Below are 17583 nucleotides of genomic sequence, written 5' to 3'. Positions count from 1 at the left end.
GACGTGTCAGCTGCCTTCAACCGAACGGCAGGATATAAATTAATTAAAGGTTAAAACCCGCAGCCAGTGGAGGGGCCAGGGCTCAGCAGCAGAGCATCTGCTCGGCATGCAGAAGGTCCCAGGTTCAATCCTTGGCATCTCCTTTTAAAAAGATCGGGCAGGGGGTGATGTGAACGATCTTTGCCCAAGACTCTGGAGTGCCGCTCTCCATCAGAGAAGACAAGCTCGACTCAGCTGGACCAGCCGTCTGGACTCCGTATCGGGCGACTTCTTGTGTCCGAACGAGTAAACAGGGGCTGGAAATGTCTGGCGCGTGCCGGTCCGCCCGACGGAGACCACACAGGAGCCTTGTGGGGTTGGGCTGCCTCATTTTGCAGGGTAAGAAAAGGAAGCACCTTCAGCCAGGCAGGCAGGAGATGCTCCTCTCTCTCCACGGGAGGCTTCCATGCGCCGGGCTGGATCTCTTCGCAAAGCTGAAACAGAACGGGCAGCTGCTTCGTCTTCTTGTAGTACTGAGGTTTTGAGAGAAAGAGAAAAGGCGCTGAGCAATGAGTATCTCAGTCCCTACATCAAATGCTGCCCCGCGGTTCAATGGTGCTGCTGTCCATATCCAGGCAAATGCCAGGGCTGCTCTGGAAGCAGGAACTAGGAGGAAGTAAGACCGAGCATCCCGGCCGATGCCTCCACCTCCGTGAGAAAAGTCCGGACAAATCCCCGGCTGACTTTCATGCCTCTCACAGCGAGTTCCAGGTAACATCACTGGACCCTGGTCTCGTGAGTATGCTGGGAGGAAAAGAAGCTTTCCCGGCTTGCCTCCTCTCAGTTCTGCCCAGCATTTAAGTGCCTGGACCTTAGGCTAGACCTGAAAGGGGGCAAAGCAAGCATTTTCAAGTGACAAGTCCAGACTCTGACTCCAAAGCCAGCCGGGCTTAAAGTTACATTTAAAGCTGGAATGTGTTGCATGGAATAGGGGATTGTGTGCCTAAGATGAAAAAACCGCTTGGCTCTCAAGAGGTTTCCTCTGAAAGGGCCAAGGCAGAGCAGCCAAGGCAGGCAGGCAGGCAGGCAGCCAAGGCAGGGATGGAGAGGAGCCCCGCGGGAACATGCTGGAAGCAGCCTGCCCTGATCCTGACCACTCCTCTGCTAGCCCAGAGAACGAAGGAGTCAGGCTGGGAGGGCAAAGTCCTGAGGAAGAGGGGAGAAAACTGCCAGAAGGGACCCAGTCCACAGAAGACACGCCATTCTTACAGGGCGGATGCTCTCAGGGGCAGCTATGTTGTTCAGTGGCAGAGCACATGCTTTGTGTACAGCTCTCAGGGTTCATTCCCTGGCAACTCAAAAAATCTCCAGTGATAGGAAAGACTGTCCTCATTTGGAGACAGAGAGCAGCAACTGGTCACATTTGGAGACAGAGAGCAGCAACTGGTCACATTTGGAGACAGAGAGCAGCAACTGGTTACATTTGGAGACAGAGAGCAGCAACTGGTCACATTTTGGTGCGCACATGAAATACCCTGCTATCCCACATGACTTACCCTAGCTACAACCAAACACCTAGCTATTTTCCACGCTGTATCCTGTATCCACCCCAATGTCTAATTACCCCCTTCCTATCCTCACCATGACACATTTATCAAAGCCGTATCCCTCCTTCCAGGTAACTCAGGTTATCCCTACCCCCCCCACCCCACACACACATTTTGACCTTACATCACCCTTAGGCTGAGAGAGAAGTGCCCCAAACTCATGAGGAGGAATTAAGACTGCAGACCTCTGTTCAAACACTCCCATCTTGACCCTGCACTAGACTATGCTATGTCCACCCTGCCCTGTCTTCTACGCTAAGGCAGGATACAACAATTTTAATTAACAGGTAACTTGTGCACTCTCAGGTTTATTTATCTACTTCTCCCAAAGGGAGATCCAAAGCAGTTTCCGTTGTTCTCCTCTCCTCCATTTTTATCCTCACCACAACCCTGTGGGGTAAGTTAGGTTGAGTGTGACCAGCCCACGGTCACCCAGCAAGCTCCCATGGCAGAGCGGGGATCTGAACCTGGGTCACCCGGTTCCGAGTCCAACACTAACCACTACCCCATACTGGCTGCATGGAAGAGACGTGATTTCCAGGTGTGGAAAGTAGCTGCGCCTTGGAACAGTCTGCCACGAAACTTTCTAGAGGGGAGCCAGCCTGCCTTTTGCTGAACCAGCCATGTGCTTTATATTCTTACAAACATGCAGTAGAGTTGGGACTTCCTCAGATCCTGAGCTCTCGGCAGGCAGAGGCTCCAAAGGCCGAAGGTCTAACCTTGGACAGTTTGGTCTTGAGGGGCTGGGGGAGTCAAGGGCGAGGGGGGCGCGGTTTTCACTTGCCTATCTCAGCTGGCTCTGAGGTTCTATACCGCACCCTCTGCAAACCCAGCAAGGCCAGGGCTGAGCCCCTTCTAGGACCCGGAATCTCCACCCTGCCTTCTGCTCAGGACGCCGCCCAGTGATGGCGTTCTCGGTGCCCTTCAGCCACAGCCAAGCTGGGTGTGTCACCGGAAACGATGGGCTGGCTGCTGGGGGGGAGGGCAGGTCACAACTTTTTGGGGGGGGGGGGTCCTTGATCGGAAACCGACACGGGCCACACACCGCACACTCACTTTTATTATGTTGTCAGGGGCTCGGTTCATGGTGAGGTTCTTGATATGCACCGTCAGCTGGTGGGCAGTCTTGGTCGTCAAGAGGTACTTGCTGATCAGGGGCTTCGGGAACTCTGTCCCATCAAAATGCTTCAGTCCCAAAGCTACTAAGCTGAAAAGGAAAGGAGACTCAGCAGGGAAAGAGTTCATTCCTAAGAACAAAGCCTCCCCAGTTACTGCTGACGCTTCCCCTCCCGCCTGGGGTTAGAGAGAGTTGGGTTGCGGGTGCGCAGCCATAACCCCACCATTTTCAAAAACCTCATTATTATAACTGCAAAAGGGAAAACAACTACGGCAACGGGTAGAATGTCTAACAGCAGTGCCTTCCCCCACCCCGAGATACTCAGCCGCTTGCACTGGAGGAAGCTGCCCCTGTGAACAGAGCAGATTCATGAGATCCGTCCATTGATAGCTGAGAACAGCTTGGCTCCACAAACAAAAGAGCGCTCACAGCCGGGTCAAAAACCGCGCAAGGGCTAAAAGGCTCGGCCTTGCTGCCTGCTCGGCGCCTCCCTCAAGCACCTACTTGTCCTCCCCTTCCGTGAAGATGATCTTGTCACGGGGCGTTTTGGCCTTCAAGGAGCAGACAGGCAGCAACTGTGGATACATGAAGACTCGTCTCGTGGCCAAGATCCACGCCACTGGCTTCGGCAAGCACTGAAAGTCTTGGGCTGATGGAAGAAAGCACAAGCGGGGGCAGGGAGCGGGGAGAGGAGTTGCTCAAGAGAATGACCTCGCTTTGAGAGCGTTTTCTTTCCCCCCCCCCCGAAGTTTATGCAGCGTTTATACTTCGATGGTTCTGGGTTCCCAAGGCAGCTGCCATTCCACAACCGCTATCGAGACTCAGGATTCCTGGGGACTGTTCTGCTAAGAGGCCCTCCCGCCTCCCGTGGCTCCACAAAGGGAGTATCTGTGGACTTTCAGGAACTGCTGTCCCCTGACTTCGGCAACAGCCAAAACAAGATGCCTGGTGGCCAAGAAGGCAGATTTTTCGTGGGTCTTTTTCAGACACCTAATCGCCAATGGCGGCTGGCAAAGAGGAGAGCCCTTGCAGGGTTCTGCTTCAGAAGACCAAGCAGGGAGCTTACTGGGGATCTGCCGGCCAAAATTCGAGGGCTCCTGCAAGATCTTCAGCACAGAAATGACTGCACTGAAGAAGAGCAGCCCTCACCAGGCTATCCTCCTGCACTGACAGAAAACAAGTCAGATTCTACTGATCTATTCTGCTAATAGAATGGAGGCACTTTCTCCCAGCTCAAAGCATCGGGGAAGATTCCTTTCAACAGGAGAAAGTGCCCCCGCTTAGTGGAACAGATTTGTGGGATCCAACCCAATATCCACCAGTGCTTTAAAGTCAACGAACCTGGGTTTGTACTGCCGCAGCAAACTTGGCCTTGAAGGCCACCAGAGACCAAGCATAAGCCGCTTCAGGCTCTTTGGAGGAAGAGCAACCACTGTATTTCCTCCTGTCCTTTCCCCTAAAGAAACCAAAACCTCACACATTCTTTCTCTGTATACCTTGGCTTCCATCTCCCTTTGACTTTGTCGAAATGGGGACAAATCAGGATGATAGCCTTTTTAAAAACTGAAATGTTTAAAACAAACCTCATACAAAATAGAAATAAAAATCTGGCAACAATAGTGACAGGTCTACGCATAAACATCTATATAAGGTTTCAAAGTATCTAAAATAAGTCCATACACAATTGTCATACATGCCACATGTTCAAATATCGACAAGGTTGTAAGGTCCTCAACTGTACTGAATTAGAGACGGTGGGCACACATCACTCCAGTGTTATAATGCAAGTCTTCTGGTTACAATAAAAGCACGGAGGGTTCATTTTCGCTGGCCATCCATTAGCCTCCAAGAAACAGGCAAGCAGTTTAAAAGTTTAAGCATCCTCAAAAATCAATCAATATTCTAAGTTAATATTCTAATATGAGTAATAATAATAATATTTGATTTATATACTGCCCTTCAGGACAACTTAACGCCCACTCAGAGCAGTTTACAAAGTGTGTTATTATTATCCTCACGACAATCCCCCTGTGAAGTGGGTGGGGCTGAGAGAGCCCTGAGAGAGCTGTGACTGAACCAAGGTCACCCAGCGGGCTTCAAGTAGAGGAGTGGGGGATCAAACCCGATTGTCCAGATTAGAGTCCTGCCGCTCTTCATCACTACACCAAACTGGCGACTTCCTCCCACAAAGAACTGGACACTCCCAAAGCAACCCGTGGGGATGGTGCCCTCTTCTGCCATCAGACCATGGTTAGAATTCCGACAATGCCTTAGCTTAGATCAACATGGTTCAGCAGATAACTAAATAAAGCCAGCCTTTAGCATACCGTTCTTTTTAACGACTTTGCGAGGGCTCCACTCCACCTTGACGTCAGCGTGGAAGTCCTCAATGAGCTGCAGAGCTTCCTTCAAGTTGCACGGTTGGAATGTGCTCTGGAACTTGGGGCTGAGCGGATGGAGGAGCGCAGAGCTTTGGGCAAACGCGTTCAACTCGGCCTGCAGAACAAAGAAGGGCAAGTGGCTCACCAGCCACTCGGTGAAGTTCTCTCATCTGCTCCAGCTTGCATGACAATTGTGAGACTCTTACGGAAGCGGAGTTGGAAACTGCATCACCAACTCAGAGATATAGCCAGCAGAATGCTAGCTGGCTAAGATTCGGAGTTTAACGTAGTGTTTTGCTAGGTTTTAAACTGCAGGTTGCAAAGCGCTAAAGCAAAACGATTACAAACTCTCAAATAGCTGTCTAAAACAAAACAGAAACAAGATTCTAGTCCTTTTGACCAAACAGAAAAGCCCGGTTTTGGTGAAGCATTGTGGGGGAAGGGAATCAGACCGAAGCTTCCGATCAGCTCCCTTTCCACTCCCCTCTCCCCCGCCCTCGGTATCTGCCCCCAATAAGCCTCATCCACTACCTTTGCAAATTCTTCCCTAAATAAAAAAGGAAAGGTTATAGCTGGTATAAAAAACAGAGAAAAATCTTGGGAGAGGGAAATCACACATACAAGTTTCATTTCTGCTAAATGCTTCATTGCAATCTGACAGCTATGACTTCCAGTCACTACAGTGACTACCCCACCACCGCCCCACAACTAACAACCTCTCTTCTTTTGCCTTTGCCCAACTGCTCTGCACCCTGCACTCCAAAGGCCAACCTCCATTTTCCAGCCATCTGGTAACGACCCACTCCCCATATACACACAGACCAAGCAGCTGGGATTCGGCATAAATTGCGGAGGAGAGGGCGCGAGGCTGCAGCACCGCTTTAGTCATCACGCCTTACCAGAAAAAGCCGGGTGGTGCTGGCCTCGGAGCTCAGGCTGGGGTTGGAGCTGCAGAGGAGGTGGATCTGGGTCAGAAGCTGCACGTGCTGTGGGCAGAAGGTGGGAAAGCAGTTAGGGGGAGTCCTCCCATGGGGAACGGATGTTATCAACAGGTACACCGAGATACACCACACCAGAACAGCATCTTATATGTTTAACTTAAAGGCTCCGGCCCCTCCTCAATGTTATATTTACAGTAAAAGAAAACCAACGGTGTTCAAGATTCAGGTCCAGGAGCAGCTGACCAACTATATTTCCATGGTATGAGCTTTCGGGAGTCAAAGCTCCCTTCTTCAGTCTTCAAAGAAGTCTCCCAACAAAAACTAATAAATATGGAGGATTAGAAACCCAACTGACCTCTCTCGCCCCTTACACACACAGTCCCAGTTTCAGTCTAAGGAGCCTAATTATCTGGTACATGATTAGGTTAACTCACCCATACGGCCAGGACTCCTCAGGGTCACCCAACACAGCTGACAGGCAGTAGCATCAGAACCAACAAAACGGGAGGCTGGTAGCACTTTAAAGACCAGCAACATTTTCCAATGTGTAAGCTTTTGAGAGTCAAGGCTCGCTTCGTCAGAAGTAGCCAGACAGGCCCTTGCCATTCTGACGAAGCGAGCTTTGACTCACGGAAGCTTACACATTGGAAAATGTTGCCGGTCTTTTAAAGTGCTACCAGCCTCCCGTTTTGTTGTACTTTCTAGAGACTAAAATGGCTAACCGACTGCAAGGACCAAGAAAGGCCTTCTCTACACAATTTGTGGAACTCCTGGCCACGGAACGTGGTGGCAGACTCCTGGCTCAGATGGGTGTAAAAGCACTCCATTGATGAGGAGTCCCTTTCATTCATTTATTTGGAGTACGACTTACCTGCAGCCTCTAGAAAGAAACCTGCCACGGGAAGAACCCCGAACCGGAAAACCGCCAGAGTTGGGGCACCTAAACCCTCCTTTCCCCACTGGAAAACTTGCCCACTCTGGACCCTAACCCTCGCCCTCTCACCCCAAACCCCAAAGCAGCAACACCAGCCAATGGAAGCCCAACAAGCTTCTCACCAGCTAGCAGCTGAAGTCTATTGTTCCCTAGCCTGATTCCAGGGGAGTGAGCCAGATACTAAGTCAGGTCAGGGAGGGCGACAGCAAGAAACCTCAGTTGTGGCACGGTGGTTGCCTTTAGTGGCATTCCTCTAGACCATCCCCTGCTTCCAACTAACTGCCCAAAAGTAACTGATCCTGGCCCAGCACATCTGGGTCACATCCCGTGCTGAGCAATACCAGTCTTTGACTATCCTGATTGCGTGAGCAGCGTTATATCCGGGAACATGGCCGGACTTTTAAATGCAGGTCATGACTTCCCCTTAGCAGAGGCGAGTTCACCAGAGGGGATGCCATCCAAGCTACCCAGATGCCATCGGCGCTTGAGAAGCAAGAGATGGCGTGGAGCGCAAAGCAAAGGGGGGCACACCTGGCAGGCCCTTGCTTCCATGTGCTCACCTGCTGCATCTGATGCTGGAGCCGCTTCCTCTGCCTGACGTCCAGGGTCAGGACTGGGGGCTTCTTGTGTGGTGGCTTCACTGTCTCCGCCTCCAGGGGCAGCTTGCCGGCCGACTTCTTCATGCGCAGTTGCTCCAGCTGCTCCTTCACCGTCCGGTGCTGTTCATTCAGCAGGTTGGCCAGGGGCTCTTCAAATCTACAGGAGGATCACAGGGTGGGTTTGTGGATGCAGCCAAGGAGCATATTTTATGGCTAAGGAGATATTAGGGGCTCTGTGCCATTCCCAAACCAGCCAGGGCCTGAGCCTGGCATGATTGGGCTGCAAAGAGTGCATTCTACTCCCACTGAAAATGACCTGCCTACGGTTAAGGCAAGCTTTAAGCCAGGTACACCTAACTGATAAGCTCATGACTCTCAGGGCACTCAGTTCAGAAATGCACAAGGTTGGGGAGGTGGCTGGGTGAGCACGTGCATCTCTGATCACCTCTCTCTTTCGGTCTCTCAAACAAACACTCATACACTCCCACCAGCCACGCAAGGGATGCCGACATCACACGTGCTCCTGCACTGGGCCTGTGGCTGAGCAGAGATGCTCTTGCCCGTCCCCACCAGCACTGCTCAAGCTGGAGAGGACGGCCAAGGCCCAGCGGTTCCTTTGTCTCCCTTCCCAAACAGAGTCAGCAAGCCCTTCAGCCAACCTGCCCCATAAATAAGGAGACATGTGCCCCCGTGCCACTGTAGCTCGGGTGGAAAGTTACCACCTGGCTCACTGGAAGATCAGTGAGTGGACTAGACACCCTCCAACTGTTGCCGCCACCCACCCTGGGCTGGTAGGCAACCAAGCTGACAGATTCACATGGGGCAGCCCTGGCTTGGGCTCCTCACAATGTCCTTTTAACTACCATTTCTCCTAGTAACAACAATGGGAGATTAAGTGGGTGGCTGATTGGATTTAAAAAAAAAATGTTGTCATGTCTGTGTATAGCCATGGCATGTTTATTTGTTTATTGTATCACTGATGCCACAGTCTACTGAACTTACAATGTCTTAATGCTAACATGTTGTACTCTCTCCTTTTGGCCATATTAACCATGTTCTCTCCTCTTGGAATTACTGCTTTCCAGGCCCAGGGAAGGGCCTCTCCCCTTATCTCTCTAATAGGCATCTCCTAGTTGGAAGCAACCTTGGAGCTTCCAACTGCCAGCTCCACCTGTTTTGCCCAGACCCTGGGAATGTGTTATTGTGTACTAACCATGTAGCCATAACTATAAAGGGTTCTCACAGAACCCGTGTAATCTTGCGCGCCAAAACCAAACCGTTGCTGGAGCGTGGGAGTTTTCAAGTATATCATAGCCTCTATGTTTTGATTCCTCACTTCTACCAATGCTCTGTGATGGAGTGCAGACCTGAACTGTAAAATCCCGAATGAAGCCTTTTCTATTGGAACCCATGTGTGTTCACTGGAGAAGGACTAAGGGATCTACCTGCCAGGAACTGACATATGTTAACCTTTCCTCTAAACAGTTTGTGCCTAAGGAACAAGACTCCTCCACCCCTAATTTAATTTCCCCAACAACTCTGCAGGGTAGATTAGGCAGATTTTCCATCTTCCTACCCTTTATCCAGGTTGACCAATCCACTAAGGGACCCCCGTGCAACGGAGATGATTTCAGGGGCTGGCCGAAGCGTGTTCAGAAAACAGCTAGCAATACTCAGGGCCAGGCCCTTGTAACACAACGAGAGAGCAAGGACTACGTCCACAGGAAAGAGCATCCTACCTGAGCACCTGGGGAGTGTTAAAGTTTGGCCGACCCTCCGCAGCGCTATCTTCATCCTCCGGCCCCTCATCCTCCACGTTGGAGAAACCCATCTCATCCTGAAACTGAGTGGAGACGCAGGGCATCCAGGTGAGCAAGGCAGCCCCGGGAGAAAAGAATTTCAGCTGGAGATGCAGGTCAAGAGATCTCAGAGTGGGCCTCCCTTACGGCAATCCCGGCCACCTCTGAATCCAAGGATGAGAAGAACCAGAGCCCCAAGGAGAATTCAGCCTGCCTTACTCAGATTCCACAGCTGCCTGAATAGCCCGGTTTGGCCCAAGCTCATCGAGCTCTGGGAGTTAAGCAGGGTTGGCCACCATCAGTTCTTGGATGGGAGACCACCAATATAACAACATTAGATTTATATACCGCCCTTCAGGATGACTTAACACCCACTCAGAGCTGTTTACAAAGTATGTCATTATTATCCCCACAACAAAACACCCTGTGAGGTGGGTGGGGCTGAGAGAGCTCTGAGAGAGCTGTGACTGGCCCAAGGTCACCCAGCTGGCTTCAAGTGGAGGAGTGGGGAATCAAACCTGGTTCTCCAGATTAGAGTCCCACGCTCTTAACCACTACACCAAACTGGTTCTCAGGAAAGCTGCAGTTGCTATGCAGGCGGCGGCAATGGCAAACCACCTCTGATTGTCTCTTACATGGAAGACCCCATTGGTTGGGATCGCCACGGCACATTCTTCTTCTTCCTTAGATTCCAGCATCAACTGACAAGTTTGCAGCACCTTGTGCAGACTGCATCAAGTCTCAAGTATATAAATCCGTACCACGAGCAAGGTAGGTGGCAACCACACACAAGCCTCCTTCTACATCGTGGCACCTTGACTTTGGTAGTCCTTCCCCACAGAAACCCTTCTGGCACCAGAAGTTTCAGGCACAAGGGCAAACCCTTTTGACGATTTGCAATGTATCATCTTTTTAAAAAAAATATTCAATGATTATGGCATATGCAGCTTGTCTTAAAACATATCTGGCCATCCTTAAGAATATTAGATATTTTATATAGATTAAATACTGATTTTTATGGGGTTTTGCCATTTTATCTATTTATATTTTAATGTGTTGTGAGGTGCCACCAATAATTTTGTATAGAGAGTTGTAGGGACAGGGCAGGGGTGGGGTGTGAAATGCCATGCAGCACACTGAATCTCCACAACAGGAAAATCCTAAAGAAATTTCATGAGCCAGCACCATTGTTGAATAGGTTTCCAGCAGTTAGAAGCAGAATTACACAATACTGAAAAAAAATTATGGAAATGCACAAAGTAAGAGGAATCACTCAAATGTTTCCTTAGTTTATACTGTCAGCATAATACTGATCTGAATTTTGAAGAATATTTTTCAGCTCAGAATAGACACAGCCCTACTTAGAGCAGGCTTATAAATGGCCCCTAGGACTGATCACCTGTGGAGAGCAGGAACCTGCCTTCAGGTGACCAGACAGGAAAGCTTTTTTCTTCCTTTCAAGCCTCTAATATAGGTCTGTGTGGGTTAACAAAAATATTTCACGGTTAGCAGCTTTTGTGGAATTATTTGCAAGGCTGGCTTGGGGGGGGGGGCAGACTTACCGTCTCAAAAAGTTCCTCCATCAGCTCATTCACCTCCTTCTCTGCAAGATACAAAACAAACACTGTTTTCAACAGGCACATTCAACTTGCTGGAAGCATAAAACCACATAAAATATCTCTGATGCACAAACGCCGTATGAATCACAAGGCAGAGGAGGAAAAACGCACAAAGGTTGCAATACTAAGAATGCTTTCCCGGGACTAATGGAACTTACTTCTGAGTAGACCTACTCAGGATTCCAAACCCACCCCCCAAATAGTATTTACACAGCGTGGGGGAGGGAGGTTCAGGCAATATTTCAGTTTGCCTTTGGCTGCTTCATGAATAATTTGCAGGGGGGAGCTCCGCTTTGCTTTGTTTTTTTATTTAACCAAGCTATGTGCCTAAAAGGAGAGGAGGGCATTTGAAAATCCCTCTCAAGGATTTTTCAAGCTCTCCGGGCAATTTCTACATCTCCCTCTGTGTTTTCCCCCCTTTTACTGACTCTCATCAGCTCTCAGCATTCACCGCCTCCTGGGACAAGTGCATTCCTCACCAGGTCAGATTTTTCCTTTTTCATTAATTAACAGAGCCATTTCTTTTCCTACCAGGGGAGTCCCTCCAAAGACACAGCAATCCCTACCTGGTTTGTGGCTGGCCCCTGTTGCACAGCTTTTACCATCCTCACAGGAGCTCAAGTGTGCCTATTATTAGATCTAGTGATGGGTTATTATTCTGCTCTTATTGTACACCTTACTGTTTTAAGGATGTTACTTCGTTTGATTTTACTGGAGTTTCTAATCGTTGCTAGCTGCTGCAAGAATTCTGAGGGTTAGTATATGGAATATAAATATTGTAAATAATCAAACTACCAAATTCATAAGCTCACCGAAGGACCTTGGGACAAGCGCTTTTCCTCAGCCTAGACTACCTTACAGGGTTGCTGAGAGAATAAAAATTGGCAGGGGGACAGGACGCTAATATCCTGAGCTTCTCGGGAGTGGGATAAAAATCTAACATACAGGTAAAATCAATCAATCACAGGGCTTCCCTGTTGGAAGATTTTTCCACCGCTGCAAACGCAATCAAAAATTATTCATGGCGTTACCGTTCCCTGCAGCAGCATTCACTTCACGTGAACAGAGATACCACTTCTTATCTGCACTCTGAGTAATTTATGCAATTCAGGTTGTTTGGTATTTTTTGATCTGTTTAAGCCTGTGATTTTATGCTCATAAAACCGTTAAGTGCCCATGGTTTATCTCAGCCATCAACTTTTAATAAAACAGACCTGATGATTATTACATTTGTTATCTCCAAACTGCCTAAAATAATACAAGGCAGTATTTTAAAAATGGGGGTGGGGGGGAGACAGGATTAGTAATTAAAACAGAACCCTGCGCGCAGGCAAAAATATCTAATGGTGATCATCTTTTTTTTTGTAATATTACCTGGCTTGAGCTTTTGAGAACAACACAGAGTCAGCATGATATAGTAGCTAAACGTCAGGTTTGGATCTAGGAGATCCCATTTCAAACCTCTACTCTGCCATTAAATTTATTAGAAGACCTTGGACTAGTCACTTCCTTTGAGCCTAGCCTGCCTCAAAGGGCTGTTGTGGAGATAAGATGAAAAAAGGAGAGGCATGTAAATCCCCGAGAACTGCTTGGAGGATGGACAGGGTAAAAGTGCACTAGGCAGGTAGGTTAACAATACTGGCCCCCAGCACCGAGAACCTCAGACTTAGTCTGCAAGCCTTTCGTCCTTGCAGCGGGAAGAAATCCTGGTTTTCTTTTGCTTTACAGACAGCCACAAGCAACGGCTGGGAAACATACTTGTGATCCTCACTGCGCGGTCATTCCTGAAATCCTCTGTATCCGGCTCATCCAGGTCTTCCAGGAAGTTGTATTCAGGGTCGTCGTCATCATCCGCCTCATCTGCAGGATAAAAACATTTCTTACCTGGGGCAAAAGGGGGAGCCTGCACCACTGGGCAGCCAAGCGTGCCTTTCTCCCCTCCCTCAATGCCCCCTGGACCTGTGAGTGGAAGACAGACCTCTCACTGGCGCCAAGCAAGGCAAAAGTGGCCTTAATATCCCAGACCAGAGCCTGGAAGCTAAGCAGCACTGGCCATGGTGGGTCCTGGGCTGAGAGGCCGCCAAGGAAGTCCAGATGCGCTGTACAGAGGAAGGCAGAGGCAGACCCACTCCGCCTCATGGCTTGCCTTGAAAACCTCAAGAGACGTCGCCATAAGTTGGCTGCAACTCGATGGCACTTGTTATTATTAAGCAGGATGCAAGATCATCCTTGAGCAGCTCTTATAATTAATTTATTTTTAATTTTATTTCAACAGGATAATTGCAGGTTATATTGAACGAGCATGCCAAACAAATCAGGACAGACCCGGGTGCTTCCTGTCATTCCCATTTTGGTAACCAGGGATGTCTGCTAACGGCTGGCACGCTCAATCAACTGACACGCCCCCACCCCAGCAGTCACTGCCTCACCTTCGTTTCCCACATCATCGTTCATGAGGCCACCGAGCCACCTCTTCCACTCTTCATCATCCGCCGTGTTCGGGTCATACATATCAGGGGTAATATCCGGGGCCTGGAGCTCCGCCTCTAGCTGGCCAAGGGGCACATCCTTCAGGGGCCTCTTTGAGCGGGTGCGGAAGGCGATCAAGCTGTCTTCTAGAGGCTGGAGAGCAAAAGGAAAAGATGGGAGCAGCATCAGGACTGCGGGGCCGGAACTGGAATCACTTCCGGGTCCAAAATGGTTCCCAGCTCCGACAGCACGGCTGGTCAGAGGAGAGAACTCCAGGCAATTCCAGCGGGGATATCCAAAAACAGCTCCTGAACTGGGAAGCTGAGAAAGGCGAGACTGTGGCCTTCTTGTGCTACCTGCCCAGGGGGTTTAATATTGGTTTGCGAAAGATCAAGAATGTTGCTGCGTGACTTCCTGTTTGGGATCCATGGAGGTCTAACGCAGCTCCACTTGCGGAGCTGACCGGACTGCCGTTTTAACCGGCCGGCGGGGTGAAAATAGCCCGCGGCCGACTGCTCTCAGGCGGGGAGCAGGCAAAGAACGCTCAAGACCCTAGGGTGAGCTAGATCTCGGACGAGGGGGGGCTCTACACAACGGGTCCCCTCCCGATCCTTGAGGTCCCACCTTGCGACGGGTCGGCTATAATCTCTGCGGCAGTTTTGGGGCCAATTCGGCTGGCATAAGACCTACATACCCAAGCTTCGATTGGGGGAAGAAGCTGAGAGGAGAACTTAAAATCGAAACAGCGATTACAACCCGAGAAAAGTGAAGAGAAGGTAAAGATCATTATCTTCTGAGACGGGACAGATTGATAAAAACAGAGAGGAAAAAAAGTAGATTTTTAAACTGCAACAGACTAGTGAAAAGGAGGGGAAGACTCGGCAGGAATTGAATTTAAAAAGAGACTAAGTTTAAAGAAGTTATTAAAGAAATGGGACTATTGTTTTGAATACCTGTGGCTTTGGAGCTGTGAGAAAAAGACACCATCGCGAGATCTGCTGTGGGAAGACGGGAGACAGGAAGTGCGTAATAACAATAGAGTGGCTGGAGAGAAGCGGCCCTTGCTGGAGGGCAGGAAGTAGGGAATCGCCATTTTTGAAAGGGGAAGGGTCGCGGCTTCAGCGGAAGAGGAAGTAGGCCATCTTGGATTACAAAATCATAGAGAAACCATAGAGAAAAGACGCCCGACATTTTGGACTCTTTAAAATTTAATTTCTATAAGAAGACCGGGACATTTAAAATAGAAAAACGTTAAATTTTACGCCACGGAGTTAAGGAAGAGAGCGGATTCGTGGGAGCGAGCTAAAGCAAGCCCCACGATGTCAAAAAAAGAGTGGCAATCGGCAAAAGAAAACCTGGATAAAAACCTGGACAAAAAACTTTTAGATATCATTAAAGAACTTAAGGACACGAAATTGGAGCTGATAAAAGAGGTTAAAGAGGTTACACAGACAGTAAAATCGGAGCTGTCAGAAGTGAAAAAAGGTATGGAAACAATACGAAGTGAATTACAAGGAACGCAGCAGAGAGTTAAAACAGTAGAAGACGCGATGGAGAATTTAGCAGACACGCAACAAACAGAGATGAGATTGGTGAAGGGGAGAATGTCAGTTGCAGAAACTAAACATATGGAGAAGCAGCTACGTTTTCGTGGCTTGCCAGAAGTGGAAGGAAAGTCAGCGCAAGAACAGATGACTGAGGTGTTGGCTGAGTACCTGGGGAAGGAGGAGGAGGAAGTTGTGGCTATCCTAGATGTGGCATACCGTGTGAATTCGAGAATAGCAACCCAGAGGAAACTACCAAGAGATGTGATTGTGCAGTTTACAACACGAAATATGAAAGAGAGGATTGTGACAAAACAGTTTCAAGATCCATTGGAGATTGATGGCAAGACGATTATTATAATGAAGGAACTGCCCAGATCAGTGTTACTGGACCGGAAAAAATATAAAGTGCTAATTCAGATTTTGAAGGACATGAAAATCAGGTACAGATGGGAGTTACCGGAAGGAGTGTCCTTTGAGTTTGGAGGGGCCAAAAAACGCATCAGATCTGAGCGAGAGATGGAGCGATTTATTAAGGACAATGAAAAAGACTTACCAACAAGATCATGAGTATGGAGTGTAAAGTATTATCTTGGAATGTAAATGGACTAAACTCACCGAATAAGAGGAAAAATACTTTTCACTGGCTACTAAAACAAAAATGTGACATTGTTTGTTTGCAAGAGACCCATATCAGAAAGCAGGATGTAAAATATTTAAAATCTGGAAAACTGGGCAAAGAATTTGTAGCGGCCTCCAACAAGAAAAAAAGAGGAGTGGTGTTGTACATAAAAGAGGAGCTACAGCCAAAATTTGTTATGAGAGATGTGGAAGCTAGATTTGTAGCAGTGGAATGTATTTGGAATTTAAAGAGAGTGTTGGTAGTCGGACTTTATGCACCTAACGGTGCAAAAGAAAGCTTCTTTGAGGATTTAAGGAAGCATTTAGACGATCTTGCATATGACCAGATAATTCTTGCTGGAGACTTCAATGGGGTGACAGACTTGGAACTAGACAAAAAGACTACAACGGCACAAAAGAAAAGAGGACTATTACCAAAGCTTTTTTTTGAGTTGATTCAACAAGAGACTCTTGAAGATGTATGGAGGAGAGAATATCCTAAAAGCAGACAGTTTACTTTTTATTCTGCAAGGCATTCTACATTATCAAGAATTGATATGATCTGGGCCTCAAAAGACTTAGCATTATGGACTAAGGAGGTAGAAATAATGCCTATGGTAGGCTCAGATCACAACCCAATTATGTGGAAATTTGGAAAAAAGAGAAAAAGGAAAGCATGGAGAATAAATGAGGACTTGTTACAGGAAAGAGAGAATATGGAAATACTGAGAAGAGAGACAAAGTTTTTTATACAATACAACGTGAATAAAGAAGTACCAACCAATAAAGTTTGGGATGCTTACAAGGCGGTTGTAAGGGGCATACTAATGGACTTAAATGGTAGAGCAAGAAAGAAGAAAGAGGAGAAAAGACAAGAGATTGAGGAGAAAATAAAAGCCAAAGAAACACAGCTTAAAAAGAGACCAGGGAAAAAGAAGGTATACCAGGAAATTAAAATACTTCAAGAACAGCTAACAGCAATGAGCAATAAAGAATTGGAGTGGAATCTCAAAAGACTGAATCAAAAAGCGTTTGAGGGTGCTAATAAACCTGGGAAGTACCTGGCATGGCAATTGAAGAAGAAAAGGGAAAAGAAGATAATAAATAAAATTTGCGAAGATAACAAAACGTATTTGGAGCAGGCTACCATTAGTAGAGCCTTTTATAAATTTTACGCTAAGCTGTATAATAAAAAAGAAGTAAACAAAGAATCAATAGCGTCATATTTGGAGAAAACCAAACTTCCAGAAATCTCGGAAGCTTGGAGAAATAAGTTGAATAGTGAAGTAACTGACGAGGAAATAAGTAAGGCAATACAATCTGCAAATCTAGGAAAGGCGCCAGGGCCAGATGGACTTACGGCTAAATTCTATAAGACAATGGCTAATGAACTGGCACCATTCCTAAAAGAGGTGATGAATGGGGTTTTAAGGGATCAAAGGATTCCAGAAACTTGGAGTGAAGCGAATATATCATTGATCCCAAAAGAGGGCCAAGACCTGACTAATGTGAAAAATTATAGACCTATATCGCTACTCAACAATGACTATAAAATTTTTGCGAAGATATTGGCGGAGAGATTGAAGGGGTGGCTCTCGGAAGTCATAGAGGAGGAACAAGCAGGCTTTTTGCCAGACAGACAAATAAGAGACAACTTAAGGACAGTGATCAATGCTATTGAATATTATGACAAGCGTTGTGACAAAGAGGTTGGTTTCTTCTTTGTAGACGCTGAAAAAGCGTTTGACAATTTAAACTGGGACTTTATGTTTGCCACTATGGAAAAGCTACAATTGGGAGAAAGATTCATCAGAGCAATTAAGGAAATTTATAGAGACCAGACTGCAGCAATCGTGGTGAATGATGAATTGACCAAGAAATTGACGATAAGTAAAGGAACAAGACAAGGTTGCCCGTTATCTCCATTGTTGTTCATTTTAGTATTGGAGATTCTGATGATACAAATACGTCAA

General features: G+C 47.8%; 1 protein-coding gene across 3 annotated transcripts in view; it reads right to left on the bottom strand.

Annotated features, from left to right (window-relative positions):
* GON4L (gon-4 like) overlaps window positions 1–17583 on the bottom strand; it is a 55002-nt gene that overhangs the window by 16650 nt on the left and 20769 nt on the right. For all 3 annotated transcript variants that reach the window (XM_054994064.1, XM_054994069.1, XM_054994076.1), the window contains exons 11-20: window positions 13406–13598; window positions 12735–12836; window positions 10920–10960; window positions 9298–9401; window positions 7520–7715; window positions 5984–6070; window positions 5031–5199; window positions 3208–3352; window positions 2643–2793; window positions 396–512 (exon numbers count right to left, since the gene is read on the bottom strand). In XM_054994064.1, the coding sequence (XP_054850039.1) occupies window positions 396–512; window positions 2643–2793; window positions 3208–3352; window positions 5031–5199; window positions 5984–6070; window positions 7520–7715; window positions 9298–9401; window positions 10920–10960; window positions 12735–12836; window positions 13406–13598 (1305 nt within the window). The remainder of the gene's footprint in view (window positions 1–395; window positions 513–2642; window positions 2794–3207; window positions 3353–5030; window positions 5200–5983; window positions 6071–7519; window positions 7716–9297; window positions 9402–10919; window positions 10961–12734; window positions 12837–13405; window positions 13599–17583) is intronic.

This window comes from Eublepharis macularius, chromosome 1 (assembly GCF_028583425.1).
Source record: "Eublepharis macularius isolate TG4126 chromosome 1, MPM_Emac_v1.0, whole genome shotgun sequence".
NCBI lineage: Eukaryota > Metazoa > Chordata > Lepidosauria > Squamata > Eublepharidae > Eublepharis > Eublepharis macularius.
This window is presented reverse-complemented; position numbering and strand designations above follow the sequence as displayed.